This window comes from Trematomus bernacchii, unplaced genomic scaffold (genome assembly GCF_902827165.1).
Source record: "Trematomus bernacchii unplaced genomic scaffold, fTreBer1.1, whole genome shotgun sequence".
Taxonomy (NCBI): Eukaryota; Metazoa; Chordata; class Actinopteri; order Perciformes; family Nototheniidae; genus Trematomus; species Trematomus bernacchii.
In genome coordinates, this window is record NW_022987973.1 from 174,599 (window position 1) to 200,022 (window position 25,424).

The 25,424-nt window shown below is 40.5% G+C and overlaps 1 protein-coding gene across 1 annotated transcript in view; it reads right to left on the minus strand.

Annotated features, from left to right (window-relative positions):
* Positions 1 to 25,424, minus strand: part of LOC117471708 (potassium/sodium hyperpolarization-activated cyclic nucleotide-gated channel 1-like) — a 69,581-nt gene that overhangs the window by 24,020 nt on the left and 20,137 nt on the right. Inside the window, exons 2-4 of the mRNA XM_034116901.1 lie at positions 20,579 to 21,002; positions 9,434 to 9,595; positions 5,458 to 5,676 (exon numbers count right to left, since the gene is read on the minus strand). Of these exons, the coding sequence (XP_033972792.1) occupies positions 5,458 to 5,676; positions 9,434 to 9,595; positions 20,579 to 21,002 (805 nt within the window). The remainder of the gene's footprint in view (positions 1 to 5,457; positions 5,677 to 9,433; positions 9,596 to 20,578; positions 21,003 to 25,424) is intronic.

A 25,424-nucleotide genomic window follows, 5' to 3' on the forward strand; every position in this document is an offset into this window, starting at 1 on the left:
CTACAGTATTATACTAACAATTACAGTATTCGACTATGGTGTAATTCAAGTTTATCCTTCTTCTACTTTCAAGTCAGAGATATCAACCTAGGGTTACAAGAAAACACTGATGTTAAAGGAAAAAAAGAGAAAAAGGAAATCACTATTGTTCATCACAGTTCAAGTCTTATTTCATATTTTAGAATACATAATATAAACAGTTGAAGAATAAACATTTAATTGATTTGACCAATTGTTCTAGTCACTTATCAAGCAACCAATGCAATAATAATATATGATTTAAGTTTTTTAAATGAGGGTATTTGTCTGCATTTTCTGTTTCCTATTATTTAAAATTGTTATTTGGTGAAAACAATCAAGGTGAACATTTCATTTCAGGACATTGTTTTTGCCTTGTTTGATTATTTAATGAATAAACTGATCTTTTGACTTAAAAAAAATAGTTGACAAAACATGAAATAATAAAATCTAATTGATACAGAATAACATAAAGTGGCTTTTATAATGTAGAAATACCTAACTAAAACCCTGTTACTAGCACCGTCAGTACACAGGAGTCATTAGGAAAATATGACACTACAGTATGTCCCGCTTCTGTTTTTATTCAGTTTTGATATGAACTCAGCCTAACCCATGCAGTCAGATACATCTGCAACAAATCGAGTTGTAATCAGGTAGAAAAAGCTTTGATATTCTGCATGAAAGGCTCTGTTTACAAGCAGCAAAAGACTGGCATCTGAAGGATATTTTTAGCCGAGTGAAAATCAATCTAATAAAGCTATTTTTCATCTCAGCAGGAGTCACACTTCAACCCCTAGTATTTAATGTGATTGTTGGCCTCTTTACTTTGTGTAACAGTTAACAGGCTGCCTGATTCCTTTTTAAGAGCTCATTGAAGTCGGCTTGCTAGCTTCTGACAGCCCGGGCATTTATCACATGGTGCCACATTGTAATAGAATTCTATTCAGGAAAGATTATACCCAGGCTTTCTGATGATAATTTCACCATCTTTGAGCGCAGAGCTTTCTTTTTTCCGTCCTCGTTTCCTATTTCCCATCTGTAATCTTCTGAGATGTCCTAATAGACTGATTCTCTTCATCATATTCAAAGGGGGGTCACTCATTTGTTTCCTAACTAAAATGTAAACCTTTACCTGGACATCACCTCTGCAGGCAAACTGTAAAGAGGGTCTCGTGGCTGTGTGAAGTGGAGCTACCATGTTGTACTCATTAAAGATCATTGGCAATGGATTAATGCAGAGCCTGTGTCATCACATCCAGTATGAGGAATTGTAATGTGGCGATAGTGCTGAAAAGCTCAACATTCATCCACCTTTAAAAAAATGTGTTGCCATTTAGCTGTTAATGCTGGCAAATTCAATACACAATGCAACTGTGATACACTGTAAACCAGGGGTGTCAAACTCAAGGCCCGGGGGCCAAATCCGGCCCGCAACTTCATTTTATGTGGCCCCACAAGAGCTTGCAAAGAATATAATATGTTACATGGCGATTTACAGAACCACGTTGCCCATACATGGAGCACAATGCATCTCAAATTTGACTTTTTTCTCAGATTTGACTTTTTTTCAAAATGTCACCTTTTCTTTCAAAATGTCACCTTTCTTTTTGATTTGACTTTTCTTTTAAAATCATTTTGTGACATTCTCACTGAAGAGACTTGCAATTATTTTCCCTAGACTTCTGCTTTCAGACCGAGTTAATTATGAAGTTATTACCCTATCCGATAATAATCCAATGCAGAGGCAATGATGTAATATAATACATTATTTTATATATATTAAATATTTATATATGTATTTCTATATAGTCTTAAAGTTACAACCGGCCCTTTGAGTGCAACCATAATGCGAATGTGGCCCGTGATGAAATTGAGTTGGACACCCCTGCTGTAAACTAATGTTCAATTGTATATCTACATTTGAATGTTGTTATTGCTGTTTAATAAGCCGGACCATCAATACACAGGCCAATGATTTATGTGGCTACACTGCAGATAAGCCACTCATGCTTCTTCACTGACTGATCTTGTATGCAAATGATTCAGTTTTGCTGAATGCCTCTGTGGAATATCAACAGGGAGCATGTTTGGCTTCTCAACACAAAAACTCCAAACAAAGTACAGAGAGCTTGGCAACAATCAAAGACAGCGGCTCTCGAGCATTGACTAATGAGTCTAAATGTCTAAATCTTCATATTTCATGGTCTGTAATCTGCAACATCAGCTATGCATGTGTTGAGTCAGCACGCCAAGTTAAGTGTCTCTTCTGAACACTGCAGTGTTGTTTGGAAACAAACAAAGGAATAGGGCCGAGATGAAAATGCTTGTCAAGGCAGAGCATTTAGGAAAACATACTTTTGAGAGTTGAAATAAAATGTAATTCCCTTTGAATTTTCTTTACACACTTAAATGACAAACAACCAATCCTTTTTGGATTGAATGTGTTACAAACACACACTGGTTATGATGAGAATTAAAGCTTCTCAGTGTCCTTGTACTATGATTACACACCTGTGAGTTCAATAACAATCATAAGAGTGCCCTGACAAGAGAGCACAGATTAATATAAACAGATACACTATTATTCATTATGTAAAAATCTAAGGAAAGCCTTTTCTTCTTTGAACAGTGTTTCTATATGATATTTCAATTTTTTTTTACTGCATTGTCTTTACCCTCAGAGACCCACATAGGTAATTGCCATTTTTGTATATTTTTGTGTTTTGCCTTATAAATTGTTTACAGTATAATCAAGTTTTACACATCTCAGATATCAGCACAACCTCAGCTAATGATATATGTCAATTAGAGACTTATATAGACTGTGGATCTTTACCCAATGTGTGCCATATATCCCTCTACCATGCTATAGTGGATTTGTTGGTCAATGTTTGTAATAATCAAGCTATTTATATTGACCTTATTTCAGTCATATTACCATTGTCACATTGTGCATGTTTAGGTAGATCACATGGAACAGCTTTATTTTACTTGAACTAATATGACAACATAGAATATCTCTGTCTAAAAACAGATGTGTATAATAACTTGGTATATGATGGCTGCTGTGTTGGTGGCGTCTCAGCGGGTTTCTCTCCAGGCTCATCAGACAGCAACAGCTGTCTCCGTCATGGCGGCCCTATGAGAACAGCCACCTGTCTTCCCAGAACTCCAGGGATTGACCAATGGATTGTCCACTTCTTGAGTGCATGGATTATGGTATTAGTCTAACACGGAAAAGCAGAGCGAAATCTCCAGGAAGCAGATCTCATTGTCACACAACTGATGCGAGGGCCAATGACAAAAAGCTCTGTGTCTTTGAAGGAGCTAACCCTGATAAGAAGGGAGGAGGAGTGGGTATAGTAGGAACGGCTACTATCTGGCTCCCACAGCCAGATGAGCACAAAGTGAACTCGGAGAACACCTTATCACTGAGGCAAGATAAATGAAAGAATTTGCACTCGTGAAAATTAATTGCAGTCTGCCGTAATAACCTTTTTGCAGGCACGCACCGTGGGAAGCTGAGGGAGCGCAGGGGAGCCTTTTTTTAGCAGGCTGGGGGATTCTTAAGGAGCCTTAGGGGGTGATCCCAGGAGCGGCTGCAAATGGCTTCGGTACCACATGCTGACTGGTGCTCAGACAGGACAGCTGTTCAGGGTACTTGGCAACGAAAACATCTCTAAAAGCGGAGCAGCAGACGAGTGGAGAGTGCTGAGTGGGGAGAACAGATCAGCAGCATTAAAGCCATTTCAAACCAAGCACGTACTTTCGGAATAATGGGCCTTTTGAAACAGTTGGCAGTCCCCTCATCAACATGAAATAATGTACAACAAACACTGTGACGACTACCTCAACAACCAGATAAAGTACAACATATGGCTGGAGACTGGCCAGCAGCTGGGATGCTATGAAGATGGTGATGTAACTGGTATGCACTTGACTGCGTTATATCAAGAAACAGGTCTATTCCACAATAGCATTACATTTGGGATCTGATTAGTTATTGTGTAAAGCCCCTTGAACAATACACACCTGAATTAGCGTGCATGGTTTCAGGCGGATCATTTTAATGCAGATTTCCCTCATTTACAGTGTACGTACAGAACCAAGAACCACTCTGGTGAAAAACGTTGTTCATGTACCTATACTCACATGGTATATATTTTTTCACCTTTTAAGCTGGTGGGAATCTGGTGGAGAACTAGTTCTATATTACTCACCCCAGGATTAGTAAAGTGTTAATTTATCCAGTGCCCTTTTCTCCTTTTGAAGATGTAGCATCACTCATCCATTACGTCATCTAATCTGTTCCTTTGCTCATCTCCGGTTCCTTTTCTCTGCCCTCTTTTCCTCCCACTCTACCTCTTTCATTTGGGTGGGGTTACTGGAACCTCTGCCTTCATTCTCTCGATGTCATCCTGTCGCCTCTCCTCACCACATTCGAAGGGCAATGAGGCAGCCTGGCAGCTCAGCTCATTATCGCCCACACTGGGCCCACACAGGGCAGGGCACCGTGGAGCTCCTCTCGGGCCTTTACGGCCAGCTGCCAGGGCTCCGTGTCCCTCGACTGGGGAGGCTGAGGTTCCTGTCACTATACGGATGGTTCAACCGCAAACAAGCCCATCCAGACAAAAAAAAAAGTATGTTGCAGAAGCTGAGAGGATGTGGCCAACTTTCCCGTTTAGCATGCCATATTGCTGTCCAAAGAAAACCCTTTAAATGTATCTCAAAGTAAATTCTTACTGTTTTCTTCCAAGTGTTTTCAAGCGATATCAAGTGAAACAAAGACACTGAACTTTGTGAGATGAAAGGCAATGATAGGAAAAACCGTTTACCAAAATGTCAAAATGAATTTTGTTTCTCATACTATAATTCAAATCTGCACATACAGCCATGTATGCCCTTTACTATTTATTTATTATTAGTATTTTTTATTGGTGGTGGGGTGTGAAATATACTGCCATGTTTGGGGTTCGAACCCTCATACCCACAGCAACACTGGATATGGGCTGCCTGCTCTAACCACCGAGCAATACAGCTACCCAATTCACCTTTACGTTGGCTGGAAATGTTAAAGATTTTTCCTTCCCTTTAGTCACAAAGTCACATTTTGATCATTGTCTGTCGGTCCATGGGTGCAACAGAAACAAACAGAACCTAGATAGCAAAATTATACTTCCTCTTAACATCATCCAAAGCATTATTGGACCGGTAATGTTTGTTTGTTTTAATATTTATTTAATTTGTTTTGGTTGATTAGCCTTGATGAAACTGCAACACCTAGATATCAGTGTATTAAATGGCTGCACAAACATCAAGATAATTCAATTGGGGTCGAACTGCTACGATTAGTGTGAGCATCCTGCCTTACCACCACTGTCCTCTCTGAAAGTAAAGTAGGGCAACACACGTCAGAAACACAACATCTTGACTTACCTTCTCCTGGTACTGCCGTCGAGATGAGTCTAGGGATTGGATCAGCGCGGTGGCGTGTCCCACAAACATGGCGTAGCAGGTAGCTCCCACAATCATGCTGAGGATGGTCAGCCACACGTCTGTCATGCCCACCGGGGGGTACATGCCATACCCAATACACAGCATGTGGCTCATAGCTTTGAAAAGTGCGTAGGAGTACTGCTGTCCCCATGTGTCATTCTGGATGAAAACAGAAGAGGGTAAATTAGGGTGAGTACATTGCAACGTTAATCTTTCCATCTTTCCCACTCCCTTCCCTCACTCTCATTAGGGTGGTGATGGCACATTAAAGGTCAATGAGCACCCTGACAGTTGACACACATCCAATTGCTTAAGACAAAACAAATGGCAGACGTCCACCTCGGACCGCCTTGGTTCAATACAGAGCAGATGGCAGGGTAAAACGTACTTTTCAATATGCAAACATTTGAAGCGAGCAGACATTTGGGCGAGAGCCTGAAACAGAGCCCTGAGAATGGGCGGATGGAGCGTGAGACACAAGAGGCTTGCATGCCGGAAAGTAGGTCAGCTATTTAGAAAAATGTGATTTCTCCGCAAGTTTTTTCTCATTTGTAGATAAATTGCCCCTTTCCCTTTAGATCCCGGTGGTAGTTCATGGCAAATCAATATCAACTCTCTCCTGGGGGTGACATGTCCAAATTGCTTTCAAACTCATTTCCACAGCGGTAAAAAGTCGGGAGAGATAGCAATTTTATTAGTGTCCTCCTGAAAAGGTAAGGAGCGATGACCCAGTAAGATAATAGGACAGCTACTGTAAAAGAAGACAAAACGTGTCCTCTAATGATTCTAATCAGAGCCAAACCAACCGTGACTGAGTCAATACAAACTCTTTGTCGAGCAGGTAATGTAAGCAAAACACGAGGAGCTTTCCATCAGAGGTGCCTGCCCTCGAGGCTTGAATGAATTCACAAAGATATATTTGTTATTCTGTCACATTGAGAGCCATTCTTTTAGTAGTGCAATTAATTAGACAGTGTTTACTGTGCGAAACAAAACAAACTCCATTTTGATGGTAATGAGAGGCTACAGCTCTCACACGGGATTTTAAACTAAGTACATTATGAGTGTTCCTGCTCACATCTCAGGGCCTCTGCACTCCTAAAGGACTGTTTGTAGGTGCAGAAACCTGAGGACGAAGACTAATAATAATTCTGCTATAACGCTCTGTGGAGGTTTTGGAAAACACAACTCTGTGCTGTAACAACAAAAGAGTAGAAAATACCTTAAAGGTCCCATGTCATGCTTTTCTGGTTATTACCCGTCCCCTTGTGTGTTATGTAGCTTGTTCTGCATGTAAACGGTCTGCAGAGTCACAAACCCTCAAAGTACACCCTGTAGCGAGTAAAACTCTAGCACAGAAGAGAGAGACCTGTCTATGCTGCCCCAGAATGCCTCGTTGGAGATTTCTTTTTTTCCATTGTTTTCTTCTTGGGTATAGTGACGTATTTGGGTATAGTGACGTAACGTTACATCCGCGGAGCCGTTACGTTTGGACCAATCTGCGGACTTCCTCACACACACACAGTCAGCGGGACGTTGCGAGGCTCGCTGCGGTGAGGAGCGGACAGTGTGAGCTGGCTCACTGGTGTGGGGTCGGCGAGAAAGCGAGACACCGCGGAACTCAGCCTGGGCACACTCCCAGCCAGGCTGCGGGTGTGTGTGTGTTTGGGGCTGGGTTTCGCTGTGTCTCGCTGTCTCGCTGTCTCGCAGACGGCCACTGGGCTCACAGGGGGGGGGGGGAGCTCCAACAAGCCGTTTAGGACAGAGAGTGAATACACATACTTTACAGAGATGCTGTATGAGAAACCAATGTGAGTTTGGAAAATTGCACAATATACATTTATTTTAGTATACCTCAACAATGGAATTATGATCAGTAGAAATGGCCATGACATGGGACCTTTAATATAATCTCCATATAATTTCGCCAGAACTGCATGAAATCCTCTTGTGACAATTAACATGTGATCCCATATTCCAGAGTTGCTGAGTGGATGTACGTATTAAAACATTTAAGTAATGGAAGACTCGATTTTAAATTTTTAATAGCAGTAAGTAGAGGTTAAAGTAGGGCTGCTATTAAAAAACCTAGTAAGAGTAAAGGCAACATTTCTCTGAAAATGTAAACGTTTAAAACATAAATAAATGTTTCCTTTCTTTGTTGTGGATTTGTGTATTATTCCGGTTTTTTTCGGGACCTGCATTGTACTTTCTTCACAAGTAAAAGAGAGAGATATGGCAATCATATCCTTGTTTTCAAAGCTGCAGACAAATATAGAAAATGTAATCTTTATCCATGCATAATGTACTATACCTTCATGATGAGTCACATTTGACATTATGTTGCCTGACAGCTCAGCCTTATGATACGTAAAATGATCCCATTGCAACTTGGCTTTATGCATATTGAACTAATAATAAAATGCATCTGTCTGTGAAGTTAAAACAAGTGGAAGGGGAAATTGTATGCCATTAAAAAGTCTGAATGTAAACATTTAGCTTTAATCATATTAATCCAGATAACTGAAAGAATAGGCTGCTGGTTTGATCCCCGGTCCTGATGCTGTCCCTGAGCAGGACCACCTCACCTGACTGTGTGTGTCTCTGCAAAGTCAGGTATGGAAAATGAGCTAAAAGTTGCTAATGTGTGTAACATCTCAAGGGACAGTGGTTTGCAACGTCTGTCATTTCCTATGATTAAATATAACAAGTGAGCATGTCAGGGAGCCAGCGAGGCATGATGAACCAAATGCATCATACCTTGAGCGATGTAACTACTCATGTGACATCTGTTCTGGCACGGAGAGCTGAACATACAGCTGACGAGAAGCTGCTTCGTGTGAATCAGAATCCTTGAATTGTTGTTTTGTTGCCTAAACTTAATCTGTCATCTTTTTTATAAACATTTAGTATTTTGTGTGTGATTTAAATTAGTACAAACAAAAAGTCATAAGCCTATTAAATTAAGTTGTAGAATACATTTGTTTATTTCTCTGCAAAGAGAATTGTGACAGAGGAGGATCTGATCATTATATGGACACTGAACCTCTAAATGCAATTAATTGAGGAAAACCTTGGTTTGAAATGTCACCAATAAAACTATACAATCCAGGAAGCTTCAATTCAACCGTGTGGACGTCTTTCAATTGTTCACCAAAATGAGTTGCCGACCTCACTAAAGCCCAACTCTGCCCTGTTGGCACTTCCATCGACACGCATATTGATAAGCTATCAGTTAGGGAACAGCTCTTCTCGGAGGCGTTGCTTAAGGGTTAACTATCTGTGGATGTATTGGTTGGTTGAACTGAAGAGAGAAGCAGTCACTGATGTCAGATCAATCGCTAATAAGGCCCCAACCACAAAACCTGACAATAACTCGGATTCCTTTGGTGCTGCACTCTTGCCTATTTAACACGAGAGCCAGCAGCTGCGGGTTATTCAGAGTCGCACATCAGGTGTGACACAGTGCGCCTCCATAAGCAAATAAAAAAAAACTCTATTATGAGTCAGGCTTTAAAAGAGACTCCAGCAGCTGTTTTAAAAATAACGCTAAATTAAAGCACAGCATGAGCGCTTACTGGAAACCGTCAATATTCTACCAATATTGAATGAGGCTATTTGTCCTCCTCAGAAAATCAATGTGCCCCACACAGCCTATGTGTCTCTCCCCTCACAATATGGACAGATGTCAGGAGCTCCAAATAAATACAAATAATCCGCAAATTGAATAAATGTGGGCAAACGCAGCAGATAAATATATTTGATTTAGGGCTTAAAATGACAGATATGCGATGCAATCTTTCCCAGGATGCTAAAGGGTTTTAGTACAGTAATTACTGAAGCTGACAGATGAGATAAAACAGGACTTAATCTGATTCCAATAGGCAGGAGGACTCTGTGCAGGAGAGACACTTACCACCATCTTATTTTTGGACACCCAGCAGTCGGCGGGGAAGTCCTGCAGCATGGGCACCAGGAACTGCAGGCAGCCGTCCCAGTGACACAGCAGCAGCATCATGCCGATCAGGTTGACGATCCTCACCATGGCGCTGGCGAGGTCATAGGTCATGTGGAAGATCTGAGGGGTGGGAAAGGAAGGAACCAGGAAACGGGTTAGGATAGGATGATTCAATAGTGAAATCCCTCAATCTCGCTAGATTACAAAGCACACACAAGGGAGATCTTACTCCTCCACAAGCACGATTTCTGGGTTTAGTCTTTCATCGCTTCATGCTTAGCGTGTGTGCTTCAGGAATCAAAAAACAATGTACGTAGCATGCAGAAAACATGGCTTTTTCACAGTGCACACAGATGAACTGGTGGATGCAGATGTTGCATTTGAGAGCGGTCTACTGGGGATGGTCGGCAGGCTGGGAGCAGAGCTTTGTCTCCCCTGCTGCTGACTCGCTCTTATCATCAGCCACTCAGACAAACACAATAATGCTACAAGGGTAGAGGTTGCTGTGCTCCTGGGGTGAGAGCGTTCACAGGCTGAGTTTGTTAATCCTAATGATAAATATACTCATAAGGCGCTCCAGGACTTGTGGGCCTGTGTAGATTTTTAATGGCCTCAACCATTCAAAGCCTCTTAATCCCATTGAAGACCACGGTGTGCACTGCTAACCGCTCCTTATTAAAATCCACTCGGCGCCTTTTAAGCGCTTGTGACTGAGAGGCGATATTTCAAACCTTCCTTTATTGTTTGGCGAGATGTAATGTCGAACACAAACATCTACATATTTGTCACCCAAAGATAAATCTTCCTAAAGCATTGGGCAGGTTTTATTTTGTTCGGTTTCCATCCGAAAGCATACAAATGTGAGCATGCATCTGTGTGTGTTTTCTCTGTGCGTGTCAAGAAGGAGGCAGGGATCAGGATGGTGTTTTTTCAGGACAGTGCGAGTACGGCTGCATGATCAAATCACATCAGTTTAGCTCCGTCAACAGGCCAGCATGAAGCCAGAGGTATGCCCGGGAACATGTGTCTGTGCAAGGATGGGAAACCGGGATCTGTTGGAGTGGACAGAGACATCCCCCCCCCCCCCTTGCACACTCTTTGAACGTCCTCACAAACACACACTGAAACTCAACACATTGTCCCTTTCCTTCCTTCTTTGGGCTTTTGTTCAAAATGTTTAGCCTGAGGCGTTTTACATCACCTAAGCTGAATCAGTCGCTCAGCTGCACCTTTTCTCTCTCAACCCACCAAATCCCTTAATGTTCTACACTTCTGTTCACAGCAATTCAGAGCTAATGTTTGTGTTTGTGTATTTTCCTTAAACTGTGGTAAATACGTTATGTTATAACGTCAAATTTCCCTCCCGGAGCTGTAATGGCATTCCTTAACATTAAAGTGTTAAATTCACTCTGTGGCGAATGAATAAATCACGAGGCGCCCCTCTCCACTTCCTACTTTGAGCTTGATATATTTTTCATTTGTGAAATCGTATTTCCAGACAGGAAAAGGAAGCTATAAAAAACATTGATTTTAAATCTTTAAAAACGTCTTAAGCCAGACGTGAATTTAAATAGAGCAATTACTGGGACATTAAGGACTGACAAAGATAGTATGCATAAAAGCGCACATATGTTGTTGACTATTTAAATTGCTCATTTGAGATTCTGACGTAATTAGCATAGACATTTTACATTTATCCTCAGGCTGTTTGCACATGTGATCTCTTTATGATTGGTGCTATGTAGATGGGGATATTTAGATGTAAGGGGGAGATATAACATCTCACATTCTCACGTCTTAGTGGATTAGATTTCTGTTGAATTTCCAGCTTGCTTTGACTGAGAATGAACGTGAACTTGAAGACTGATAGACACTGCAGCTTTAAAAAAAGAAATAAAAAGGTTTAAAAAAAGTAATCTTTTTAATATTATTTTAATCTCATTATATGTAGTATACTTTTTATTGTGGTAATGTGAAAGTAACAGGAACAAAATGGAGACTTACTGTATTTCTTTATTATTGTGATTCTTGGATTAGGTTTCTGAATACCATTTTTTAACAGATTATAATTAATTGTAACAAAATGTGTTTAAAATAACCCTCCCAACACTGCTTATGGAGCATGGGATGACTGTCTACTGTTTTTAATGTGTCGTGCGGTCTGTCCCATTGCTTTGTGTCCCTGAATCTGTCAATAAACGGAATACTTCAATACAGAGTCAGGATATTTCTGAAGCAGGTTCAATTCCTTACAATATCTGGTGGGGGTTCCTACTGTCCAACAGTAACATTTCGTCTGTAGATTTGCCCTCGAAAGGCCTCTGGCACTTCACCAGTGTGTGGAGGGTAAAGCCTATGAGAACTGTCACGGGTAATGCCATGCAAATCTCCAGTTTGTAACCCAAAGTGCGCTGTCACCAGAGGAAGGTGATTCCCCTATCTCTCTCCACAGCTGTAATCAATTCAAATACACCCCGGTCAAGCAGGAACAGACTTTGCAGTTTACGAAAAATTGTTCCCGAGATTGGCTCTGTTAGAAGGTTGTCAAAGGATCATTACTCTGAGGGAGGGAAATTAGGTGCCGGTATATCTCCCCTTCTCCTTTTGTTTCCGTCGCCTCTTGTGAATTAAAAAAACAGCTACATAGATCAGGACTTAAGTGCTCTGCGAATTCAACATGCACTGTTCTGTAAAAAATGCACACGTGCAGAAAATGCAACACACAAATGCATGCACTGTTTGCATTCCATAACATGGCGTGTTACATGGAGGATGATGGATTGCTGACCACTTTCTTTTAATTGATAGGGACTCAAAGTGAGCCTGGCAGTATCAGCATGAGCATAAACAGGAGAGCTTTGATTGATGAGGGCATGGAGACGCAACACAACAGCTTGTTGTTACTCTCACTACCCTCATTAGGCTCCACATATGAGAGGCCATGCTCAAATCCACTTGCTTTAAAAAAAAAATCAAAAACACGGGTCACATCACGTAACCTATAGGCCGTCAAAGGCAATGTTTCGTAAACGCAGCTAATGAAATAGCAGTTAAATGGTAATAAGCACTTTGAGATGGAGGATGTGTTTTTTGATCATTAATCGTGTAGGAAAAGCTAATTTAACCAAAGGAAACATGTGAAATGGAAATGAAACATGGTGATAATGTTAGCACTATATATGACTACTGCAATAACTACAATTTTAAACCCTGCTGTGTACCATTGCTGTCTACTAGAGGTGTAAAAGACAAGTCATTATCTAAAAATGTATCTGTTCAAATGAAAAAACTATGTTGTGAACAATTTTTTTACAATTTATTTATCTTGTGGTCATAAACACTGATATACAAATATTTGAATAAGCATAACGGACACTTAGATATGTCAATTTTGGTGTTTACAAAAAACATTTTGGGAGATGGGTACATTATACTGGGTCAAACTACTCTACTAATACTGAAAACACATGTGTCCTAATGTACACAGATCTACATATACAAGCAACTAAAGCACGTTACGCAGAAAATTGATTCTACTACCACTAAAAGGGAAGATAAATCAAAGATATTCACACAGTTTCAACTAAAGACCAGAAAACAGGAAAGAGGTAAATAACAGAGTTACGTGCTGAAGTCAGAAACTAATCGTTATCCTTGTGAGAGCCCACACAGGCACAGAGAGCGAAGGCAGCTGCCGATCCATCTCCGACAGATGGAGAAAAGAGCGTGATCAGGTGAGAGAATAGATGCATATGTCCCACGGTGCTGATGGTAGCTGCCCAGACACATTTGATGTAGCACTATACCCGGGCATCTGGTGTTTGCTGCTCACGCTGCTAATGATGATGAATGTTTGGGCGTGATGGCTTCCCGACACATAACAGAAAGCTAAATTCACATTGTTTTTCTGATGCCATTATGCTGACCGAATGTCCTGTAACTCAACTCTCCACCTAACCCCCATACCATTATTAAAGTAGTTTCACTTGGCTTTGCATAACTTATTTAAACATATTGTAAGAGCTACATTTCTACAGCAATTATGTAATACTTAACAACACAGTGAAAATGTATTTTATCAGTTTTTTAAGTTATTATGTATACACACTCTGTGCATAACTAAAAAGCATTTCACTGTCTCGGTTCCTATACTCCTATGACGATTGAACCTAATCTAATAAACAAGAAAGCTCTCCAATTAATTAATTTGTAATGGTTTTATAATTATATTATTATTTATGCGTTTAATGTGCTGATAAATTATGCAATTTGAGTGATTTCTGATATTTAAAGATTCAGCAGTGACGAACAGTAGAGCTTAGTGTGTTGCTTTTAAATGTACATTTCACTTTTTCATTTGAAGATCTGATTTAAAGGTTTTAATGGATATGCTAGTTATTTTAATGTCTCTTCTCTTGAAATAGTAATTATTTTACTGCGCTGCATATGTATTATATTCATTATATATACTGTGACAATTGCTGCTTTGTCCTTTTCGAAAAGGACATGATGAGTAATAATGTTTCCCAGCCTAACCAATCCACGGATGTCTCAGTGTTATCTTTAATCATCCTCGATGATGGCAGATTTGGGGAGCAGGGGTTAGATTTCTCACTTTAAATGCCTCGACCAAAATGTCATGTTCATGCATGCTGTCCTGGGTGGATGAAGCACATGTGGAGAATGAGAAGTAGGCCTGGGAGTGGACCGCTGGGAGCACCCTTCCATCATCTGTCTAAACAGGCCTGGAGGGCTCCCATCACAAAAACCACTCTCACTCTGCTTCCTGCCAATCTGCGCTATTGGGTTTGTGCAGGATTACACATTTTTTGTGTAATAGTTTTTTAGGCAAATCCACTGTGGGTATTGATATCACACAGGCTCATTCAAAATGTTGAGGACCTGTCACTGTTGCTGGCAAGCCTCATTGTGCACTCAATAATAGCCCATTAAATCTATTCTTTCTGCTTTCCTTATCTCTGAAAGACCAGTCCTTGGCAAAGGTTTGGGTCAGTGAGTGAGTGGGGGGCTGATTAGTTGATTTACCGTATTTAAATATTTTGTATAGATTTACTGGGTGGAAATGAAAAGGTGTCTCACTCCTTCTCTGGACCCACAGGGCAGCCACGTGGCTCACTTCCATCAAAGCCATTTTCCCTGACACATCGCTTTGTTTCCAGCTAACTGGAGCACACAGTCATAAATCTTAACAATCCAAGATGCCAATATTAACAGAGATAGACGTCCTGACACCCTCTAATAAATAAACAGGTGGTGCAACATAGCTCCTTGCACCTCAAGTCTTTTGAATCTACACCTTACCATCAAATATTCCCCCTCAGTAACGGCTCTAGCTCTTGTCTCATAAATGGTTCTCCATCCACGCTTAAAGCAACGTTTACTGGGTCATCCAGTCGAGACGGCAATGTTGTAGGAACTGGGCACGATGGGAGGAAGCCTTCAGAGCTTAGTCATTAGTGCAGTGCATTGAATCTGATTTAACAGGATGACTAATCTCATTCAAGTCACTGGTTCGTCAACAGGAGACAACTGCAATGAGGAGAATATCCGGTTACAGTCGTATTTTTATCCCGATGACAAGTGACAAGAGGAAGCTGACAAGAAGGAGACACGGGAGACGCCGAGATGCTGTGTGTGTGTGTGTGTGTGTGTGTGTGTGTGTGTGTGTGTGTGTGTGTGTGTGTGTGTGTGTGTGTGTGTGTGTGTGTGTGTGTGTGTGTGTGTGTGTGTGTGTGTGTGTGTGTGTGTGTGTGTGTGTGTGTGTGATGGATATCTGCACGCCATGTTGGCCGCCATTATGCATTACAATGGTATCACTGGCCTATAGCCACCACAGCCAAAACCTCTGTCAACATGGCGCTTGTAACAAATAATAAGCTTAAATATGGAACGTTTAGACAGGAAACTGGAACTTTAATTAGAAAAAACAACAAGAAGGATAATAATAATAATAATAATAATAATAATAATAATAATAATAATAATAATAATAATAATAATAATAATAATTATAATGGGTTTCATTTATAAAGCACTTCATATTTGACTTCGAATCCCGAAGTGCTACAAGCAGTGAGCATGAACAGTAGGATGGAGATTTATGAGCTGGTAGAGAATCGGGGCATTGCTTCAGTTATGCAAAAGGATACTGCTGGTGTTAGTGGTGTTCAGATTAGAGTCTCTAAGAGGCAAAGATGATGTGATTGCAGTTTCAGACATCCCTTTAATTGCTAAAATGTCCTAGGAGCATTTGTGCTTAGTATTTAATTTAATAGCATGTCTCTGACAAATTGTAAGAGAGTTAATACGTTGTCAAAACACACTTGTGCAACAGATTTTACATTATTTAATTAACAAGCCTTCTACTGTTCAAACATACTGTAGTGAATGTTACATCCCAAACTGCAGAGTAAGTCAAGAACAACTTGAAATGCAAAGTAGGCTAAAGGCAAATCAATTAAAGTAATATAAAACATTAACTGGGGATAACTTGAGATATCCATGATGTAGAATATGTATTTTCTTACTACTGCTGGGTATTTAAATGTATATAATGAGAGACCATAATTCAAACATTGGAGTTAAAAGTACTTTTTTCTAAAATGTAAAGTTCTATTCATATTTTAAAATGATAGCTTTGTGTTTTTGATGAGAGCACGTTGCTCTTCTTTGACCTAAACTGGCCTCTGTGGTCTGCTGGGAAGCACCACTGGAGCAGTCTGAGGGTCAAGCATCACGCTCAAGGACACTTCAAAATGTTGTAATGTGCCAACATGTCTGAGCTCCAGGCTGAAGCACAATATGCTCTCGTAAGGACACACTATTATAGTCCATGTCAAATAAACAGGCAAAAGGATACACACACTCACACAAAGGAGAAACACTTGACATACATACCATACCGTCTATTACAGTACAATGATTTGACCTGTATATTGATTGCAATGCACTCTTGCAATATACTAATTTATATAAATAGTTATCACCGCAATAAATATTTAATTTGGTCTTAATTTACATTATTTAATTTCATACTCTGTTCTTGTACATATCCCATATTTTATTGACATGTATATAGACTTTTTGCACTAGTCTTTATTTTGTATTTTTGTATTTTATTATATATGTTGCATTGTTGGAGGAGATCAGGTCGGAAGAATGTCATTGCCATTACACTGTAGCTTTGTGCATATGACAATAAAACCTTTGACTCTTTGAATCTTTGAATTTGCGATTAAGTATTTGCTTAATATGTACATATATGTGTGTATAAGGGAACTCTAAAAAAAAAAAAGTGTTTCGCTCTAAGAAAGCATCAGGTGTTTCAGCAACTTGTTGTTTCACTAAAGATTCCTGATGTTATGAGAGGATGATACTATGGGGGGAAAGCTAGTCAACTAACCCCAGAAGATTATGAAACAGAGTTATGACATGTTGGACTGGCCTATTGCTGTGAAGGTCCAGGGACCAGTGACACTGGTGCAATTACTTGAGTGAGGATGTGAAGCAAATGATTAGTAAGTATGAGCAACCGGATATAACCTCAAACATCACCGCCCAAATCCAATAGACACGCCCACCACCTATAGTGACTAAAAAATGTGACCTAACAAACACAGAAAATACTTTACATGTGGCTGCTACAATTAGCTTTGTCACTCTTTTTCTATGGTCTCCTCTGAAGATGCTATTGATTTTAAGGTTATTTTTTGGGCAACGTCAAAACAGACAGTCTTTGTCTATTCTTTAAGCACTTTACTGGTAATGCATCTGCTTCTGAGCTCAGTTTTATCCCTGGTTTGTGTAAACATTGCTTCTTCATCGCTTCAGAATGTTTGAAAATGTTGTGTTTCCTTGTATTTCCATTCCCATTTGCATGTGCTTAATTCCTTAAAATCTTTATTCACCACAGACAGTACATATGAAAAGATTCTATTTGTAATGTTTGTTCCCAACGGTATCCATCTACGAGGTATTAAACCATGCAAAGCAGTTCACTGAGCTGTATGCAACCCTCCCGGAAGAAGTGTCCTCTGAGTGACTTCTTGAGGAGGAAATGAAACTCAAACAATAACACTCCAAATGAATTTGTGCGGGACTATTTATAGCTTGCGGATACTTGTGAAATATGAGTTAAATAAATCAGCTTTGTCTTTTGGAGGACATCACAGCATGCAGCTTCTGCCCTGTCAGAGAGATGCAGCTCATCGCACCGTTATATTTAGTGTGGCGAGTAATGCTGAGTGGCATTCTGTGATGATACAGGGGCTAAAAATGGCAGAGTGTCATGGATCACATGAATCCTGCCTCATTCTGTGAAACCAAGGTGAAATAATAACTCATCACAGTGAATAACGTGAATAAAACATGTGTAGGACAGCCTAAAGAGTGGATATGCGGATGAATAGACCAATGTTAGGTCAGTGTAAAGTGTTACAGAAATATTCAAATGGAGAGGAGATACAAACACGCTGTCTGAATTGTAGCTGTCAATAGGAAAAAGTCAAAAAGTCAGTCAGGTGGTGAGATCTCTGCGACAAGTTATTCTGCGGTGACAGATGACATTTCTGTGAGGTTGCATCTGGAGTAGTCTGGCGCTGAGGCAAAGCTGGCCTTTCACTCTGACTGCCTAACTAGCATTCATCAGGAAACCTCACACACTCATGCAAACACACACATCACCCACACAGGCATAAGACTTCTAAATGGCAGCTGAACCTCTCTTTAAGGTATTGGTTTGGTGGTTTTTACTACAGTCTTCACTGTCTGCAGAGTCTTTGCACGTTTATCAATGAATGAATAGGAATGTTTGCTCTCCCTTTTTCTTCTTCTTCTTTCATTTCCTTCAAAAAGGAGATGGTCAAATACAAGAAAACACTATCTTAAGTCCATAAGCTAGTTCCGCAGTTGATTCTGCTTCTTCTGTCTTTTCCTTCATTATAGCTACTTCAGTCCTTTCCTACTCTCTTCGTCCTTCCTTTGTTGCCTCATTGCACAGCTGACCATGTGACCGCTCACTGTCAGTGTGTCCTCCCTATTCAAATGCAGACTGACCTCCACTGCATGCTTCCCTCCCTTCATTCTGGGCTCAGAAGTACAGCAGCAGACATGCATGGAGGCCCAAAGGGTGGCAAAGGGATTTTCCCCCAGCGATTCATTTGAACTTTTCCTCTCTTTGAAATGGCATCACAGACCTATTGCATGATTAATGTCGCCACACTTATATACGCTGTTCTACAGAGAGAGCCAGCTCAATATTTGAAAACCAGGAGCGGTTCAAAATGGCCGTGGGCAGGTCTGGGGTTATTGTGGTTTGATTGGCAATCAGCTCGCTATTCAACCTTTACAATTGTCCATGTAAGGTCATACACTCAGGTGATGGACACAGCCACCCACTATCTTAGTGCCACTGCATTTTGACAACAGTTTACAGACTGAATGGCTAATTAATGGATATCAATACAGTGTTGTAAGAAGGGCCAATGTGAATGTGTAATTAGGGGAAAAGTCTTCCACACAGACGAGGCAAGAATTAATTTTCTGCAAATGTATTTCATTGGTTCAATGATCATTTTTAAGTTTGCTTGTATTTGGTAGAGAACGGATCTTTATTGTGTGCCTTTCTTTAAAAAAATCAAAGGGGTCATCATCCAATCAGTTCTGCCACAAAGACACATGCATAGCTAAACCCAAATTTAAATGATTGTTTTGTTGACTGTGACAAAATTAATACGTACCCTATTCATGGAGTGGGTTTGTTCTATGTGCTTAGTGTTTGTGCAAACTGAAACAGCACTTTCTGTTTGTTTTGGAGTAATATTGTATAACTTGTGATAACATACTATAACTAGAAAAACTGAGATAGAATAAGACATTATAAGTAAACTGAAATGAACACGTTTTATTTAGAAAAAACTGTCTACAAAGTGAAAGAAACAACACCAAAATAACTATTAAGTACTTTCGTCATTGTTGAAAACGTATCCGAGTACAGAAAGTGGTATTGGGTAATACATTAGATGTATGGACTACTTACAGTACATGAAGTGCACAACCCATTTGTTACACAAAGTGACTACTGACTGAAAATGTTGCTTTCATCTCTGAAATCAACAACCGCAAAGCTGAATAGCATCTGTAATCTGCAACTTCTTGTGTCAAAGTATACTACATCGAGAAACTAAACCCTGAACTAAAGCCCCCACACGGCACTGTCCAACGCCTCAAAGAACTACAAGCTTGTAGGGGGCTTGATTATTTTTAGGGAGGATATGTGGAACAGCAGTTTATTATCAAGGGCTGAGCCTCCAAGAAGCAGTCCTACTCGTGGGTAGCATCTATTAAATAACCCAGTGTGTTATCTTATTTTGTGACTGACCATAGCAGCCTTGACTGTCCAATATTATCTTCTAGTGCTGTGTTTTCTTGTTAATCCCACGCTGAGACTCTGATGCTTCGTTTTGCATTTTTACCTCTGAGACTAAACAACAAGATCCATCCAGTGAGAGCAAGCAATGAGAACTTTTCTAATTATTGCAGCAATTATAATCATGCTTGTGTCACAGCAACGCCTCTCCGGGCTCTGTGGTCCCATTGCTCGCTGAACGGGCCCACGGTGGGAAAATGCTAATCAACTTCCGGCCTCATCAACTTATTGGTGACTGGGGTAAAGCAAAAGAGCCTCTTCACTCCTTTCAAGGGTGGATGTAATCAGAAGCAGCATCTATCCATATTTTCTACCCGGGGGAATGGGGAAAGTACAGAGCTTGTGCAAAAATGCTTCATGTAACTCCCCTGCATGGGAATACCATTTGGATTATAATTGGATATAAGAAGTGAAGCCCTATGTGTTTGATTGGCTTCATCAAATAGTATGCGTGTATGATTGTCAATCATTGTGATTTCCCCGGTATTTTCCCAGAATCTCTGTCTTTCTCTCTCTCTGTGAGTCCACTTATCCACATCCAGGGAATCCAGTTTGCCAAAGCCAACTCAAAATAGCAACCTATCATACAGAAAAAGTGGCCCGACATACAGCACAAACATACACATACATCAAACACAATGAAGTGCACCTCCTACCTCTTCCCATTGGTGGATGTAGCGAATGAGTCTGGAGAGTCGCAGGAGCCGCAGCAAGCTGAGGATCTTTGTGAATCGGACAATCCGCAAGGCGCGCGCCGTCTTGTAGAAATCAGAATCGATGCGCGTCTCCACGATGAGGAAGATATAGTCCACAGGAATGGAGGAGATGAAGTCCACCACAAACCAACTCCGCAAGTACTTGATTTTGATCTGTTGCGGATCTAGAATGATCTCTGTGTTGTCCTCCTTGACGATGCCCGTCCGGAAGTTGAGGACCAGGTCCATGAGGAAGAAGGTGTCGGAAACCACGTTGAACACGATCCAGGGTGGCGTGTGCTCGTCTTTGAAGAACGTGATGCCCACAGGGATGATGATGAGGTTGCCCACCATCAGCAGCAGCATGGTCAAGTCCCAGTAAAACCTTATGAGGGAGAGAAATTGGAAGAAGAGAAAATGCTGTGAGAACCAAGTAAAATGCTCCAATCACTATTGGCAGCATCCTGTTTAGTTAGCGACCAGGTAATGCTAAACTTCTGTGCAAAAAGTAATTTGATAGGGACTGTATGATGTATGATACACTGTATGTGCATCCCTTTGAATTAAACATTGTATACTGATTGCAACACTTATTCCAAATGCTATTAAAAAATAAAACATAAGATGCAACAGGAACGATACAAGTTACTTTGTCTAAAGCACATGTGTCAAACTCAAGGCCCGGGGGCCAAATCAGGCCCACTCAATCCTGAGGATTTCCTCCGCTCAGAGCCTGACCCCAAACATTGATGAACTTGCACCCAAGATGAGATGCCAAGTATCTGGCTTGAACTAGCATCACAGAGCAGCACACTGAGTTTACATGTTTCCTTCTGCACTTTCTTTCTTGAGACAACAGCGCATGTTTGTTTTTTTCTTTGAGGGAAATTTTTTGAAGCTGTTGTTGGCCTGTGGAAAAATGTAATCATAAGAAATGACCCTGGAAAAGCTGCTGATAGAGCCATAAGAAATGAATGCAACTGATTATTTAATGTGTAATGTTGTTTAGTTCCACGTTTAATATGTGCAATAAGTTCATTTCAATAAGTTTTGCAATAAACATTGAACCAGTCCGGCCCTCCACTAGTACCGATTTGTTTATTTTGGCTCACTGTGTATTTGAGTTTGACACCCCTGGTCTAAAGCCTTCACTATATAAGTCTCTCATTGCTTTCCAACTAATTGAAAAGGTAGGGATATATATTTTTTTGTATAACTCATACTCTTAAGATGCATTCACATGAAAAGTGGTGAAACTGCTCAGCGCTGTCTGTGCAATTGCTAACCTATGGAGAGATTGGCAACACCAAACAAGGTGGAAATGCTATTCTTGGCATGGCGCATTGCTCGAAATTGCTACAGATTGCTGCCCTCAAATCATTTCAAATTTGACCCTTACAGCGCAGCCAATAAGAAAACAGTTGTAAGTGCAAAGCCAGAGGAGACAAAAAATTGGGCAGTAACTACAGAAACAAAACTGCCTTCAATAGGAGGCTCTGCGCCCTAACTCACAACGAATGAAGATAACAATTCCTATCAAGTGAAGGCAGTAAACTAATGACACAAGAGTCAAAGATACCAAAGACTAATTTGCAAGTGTTAATAGAGTGCAATGTCTTATTATTGTGATATTATATTTCCTGTATAGTATGTTTTTTTTTTTTACTGAAGACACTGACCTTTACGAAAAGTGCAATAAGTACATTAAGGATGGTTGAATTCCTGGCGTACTTGGTGTGGGGGAAACTTCTGAAGCAATTGGAAACAGGACTCAGAGAGACACGAGGAGAGCTGGAGCTTTGATGGCAAACATGGTTTATTTGGAGTTACGGCCGGAGAATTGACAAGACAGGTGGTGTGTCACGAGTTGACACAGCGGTTGCCAAACCAACTCTTCTGCAGCTCAAGGTTTTAACTAGTTCGGAGTGTAATAATCAACATTCTTCATCAGCGAGAAGCAATATGGACCCTGAATCTAACTAGAGCTCTCGTCCATAGGAAAGAATGTGCGCCAGGGAACCTACGTCCCTGAACAGTAAACTACCTCATGGCGGCTTGTGCTCTGTCATAGACTGGCAACAACAATGTGCCCAAGCTGCTCCTCCTTAAGAGAGATAGCAACAATACCCAAGGCCGTAGACCTATGCCATGGGAAAAGAGACAGTAAAGAGAGAAAACTATGAACTGTGTCGAAGGTTGAATACCTACTGTAAGCAAATTATTCCCTAACACTTGGATTATATACCTGCATTATCATGTATAATTTGATTACGATACGATAATAATTTGTCAGATCAAGTCTGAAACCGTTCTTGTATCACAGCAGCTCCATTTGCAACATCAACAAGGACAGAAGTAAAGGGAAGAAACAAGGAAACAGACATTTAACATATCATCACGATTCAAAACATTTTTAAATGCCATAACCACAAAACACCACCATGCTTTAACTGCTTTGCAATTTTACAGAAGTTTACAAATTGTTATAATAATAATAATCATTTACGTACTGAAGATCTCTGCTTGAGCAACAAGGGATGAAACTCACTGTGACTCATCACAAGTTTGTTCTAACCTTAGATACCTTGTTGTGCATGTGTGTTGGCAGCGAGCGTATACACCGTAAAAAAAAACGTAATAACCTTTACATGATATGTTACCTCCCCAGCGTGTCAGACGGCAGCTTGACATAATAAGCTATTTGTGTTTTTACTGTAAATCCTAACTTAAAGGTCAAAGAGGGTTAACTGTTAATTACAAACTGTACTGTGAACGCGTCTGTCTTCCAGGCCGGAGAGTTTGGATATAAATTGTTCTCTCCGCCGGCTTGGTAATTGAATCCAGATTGGCTCTTTTGTGTTGAGGGCGATATATCCTGGTAGCTCTATAGATCGCACCATGAAGGGGGTTCTGCATGGAGGAGTGGGATGATTTACCCACCTGCCTCCGACCGGGCCAAAAATATCTGTCTCTGCGCAAAACCAATTTCAAGAGCAGGGCCATAAAAATGAAGGCAGAAAGGATACCACAAAACATAACCAGTGTAGGATATGCATTTTTACTGCAAGCTAGCAAGTCTACCGCAAGTAATTACTGCTCTTTCACGTCCTTGTTGCAGCTGATGTCTATTGATTTCAAGCTTGATTCCCAGTTTGTTGAAGTAAGTAACTCGCGGCTTTACAATGAACAGCTGCTCTGCGGGATGACACAGCCTGATCCAAAACGTCCTCTGGCCCATGTCGTGTCAAGTTAAGGAAAAATGTGCTCATCAGTACAGGTACGGTCTGCCTCGCAGAGCAAAAACAAAACCTGTCTTCCAATTTTTTTCTCATGAGATCTTCTTGTTCTTTGAAGTGTGCTTTGCTGGATGTGTACGATTGATCATTTTATTGAAGATAAGTTAGATATTAAACGGCCTTATCTCTTTAAAGTCCTTTGAGACATGTTTGTGATAAAGCGGAACAACTTGAGGTGGTTTTATCCTTACACCTTGATACTACTATTAATGCTTCTGAAATTATTATTTTCCTACACTGCTGTAATAAACGTTATAATTCAAATGGTGAATACTTGGTCACATACATAATTTATTCATGCATATAATTTAAAAAGGTGTACAAATAAAGTTATAAATTATTATCATTTTGCTGCAATTATTGTTCTATGAGTATTGAGTCCCTACATTTTTATCATCAGAGCATTTCCTTGGAATTTAAACTAAGACTGGATTTTAAACTTTACTTAATTTAAAGGTCCCATGTCATGCTTTTCCGGTTATTACCCGTCCCCTTGTGTGTTATGAAGGTTTTTATGCATGTAAACGGTCTGCAGAGTCAAAAACCCTCAAAGTACACCCTGTAAAACTCTAACACAGAAAATACCTGTCTATGCTGCCCCAGAACGCCTCGTTGGAGATTTCTCATTTTCCATTGTTTGCTTCCTGGGTTCTGTGACGTGAACACCCAAATCAACAACAAATGACCAAATGGACCAATCCGCGGAGCACCTCACACACCAGGATCCCTTGGCTAACTAACAGGGAGTCCCCATTGACTTGCATAGAGCTCCCTGAACGCTGGTAATAGACGAGTTGGGATCGCGGAGAAATGCTCTCCGCAGACCCATTCTCACAGCTGTTTGTGTGTGCTCAGGATGAGTTTCGCGTTGTCTCGCTGTATCGCCGACCCCGGAAAACTGTCCGCTCCTCGCAGCAGCTCGCAGCGGCGAGCAGCAACGAGCCTCGCAACGTCCCGACCAATCAGAGCACACTGGGCTCACAGGGAGTGGGGGCAGGAGCTCCAACAAGCCGTTTAGGACAGAGAGTGAATACCAGGTGAATACACATACAGAGATGCTGTCTGAGAAACCAATGTGATTTTGGAATATTGCACAATTTAAATCTATTCTAGTAGACCTCAACAATGGAAATATGATCAGTAGAAATGTCCATGACATGGGCCCTTTAAATTATGCAATCAGGGTTTTCCTATCCTGCTCTGTTAACAGCTATCGTTTAATTGGTGCAGAATAACACTTTGATTTGTTTTCTCTTACAATGTTCTATTTTCTCTGAACACCATTACTGATGGATTATGGAGGGGAAATAAAATACATCAATGATGGCCAGCACTGTATTCTTCATGTTTGTTTGTCACGGTCGCATTAAAATTCAAGGATCTCATTCCCACTAACACATTAATCTGTGGACCAATTCACTCTGAATAAATAATACCTGTGAAATACTGCAAATCTACTCGGGCTGGTTTGGACAGTAGCAGACGATTGAGTGGTAATGTGCTTGAGTTAC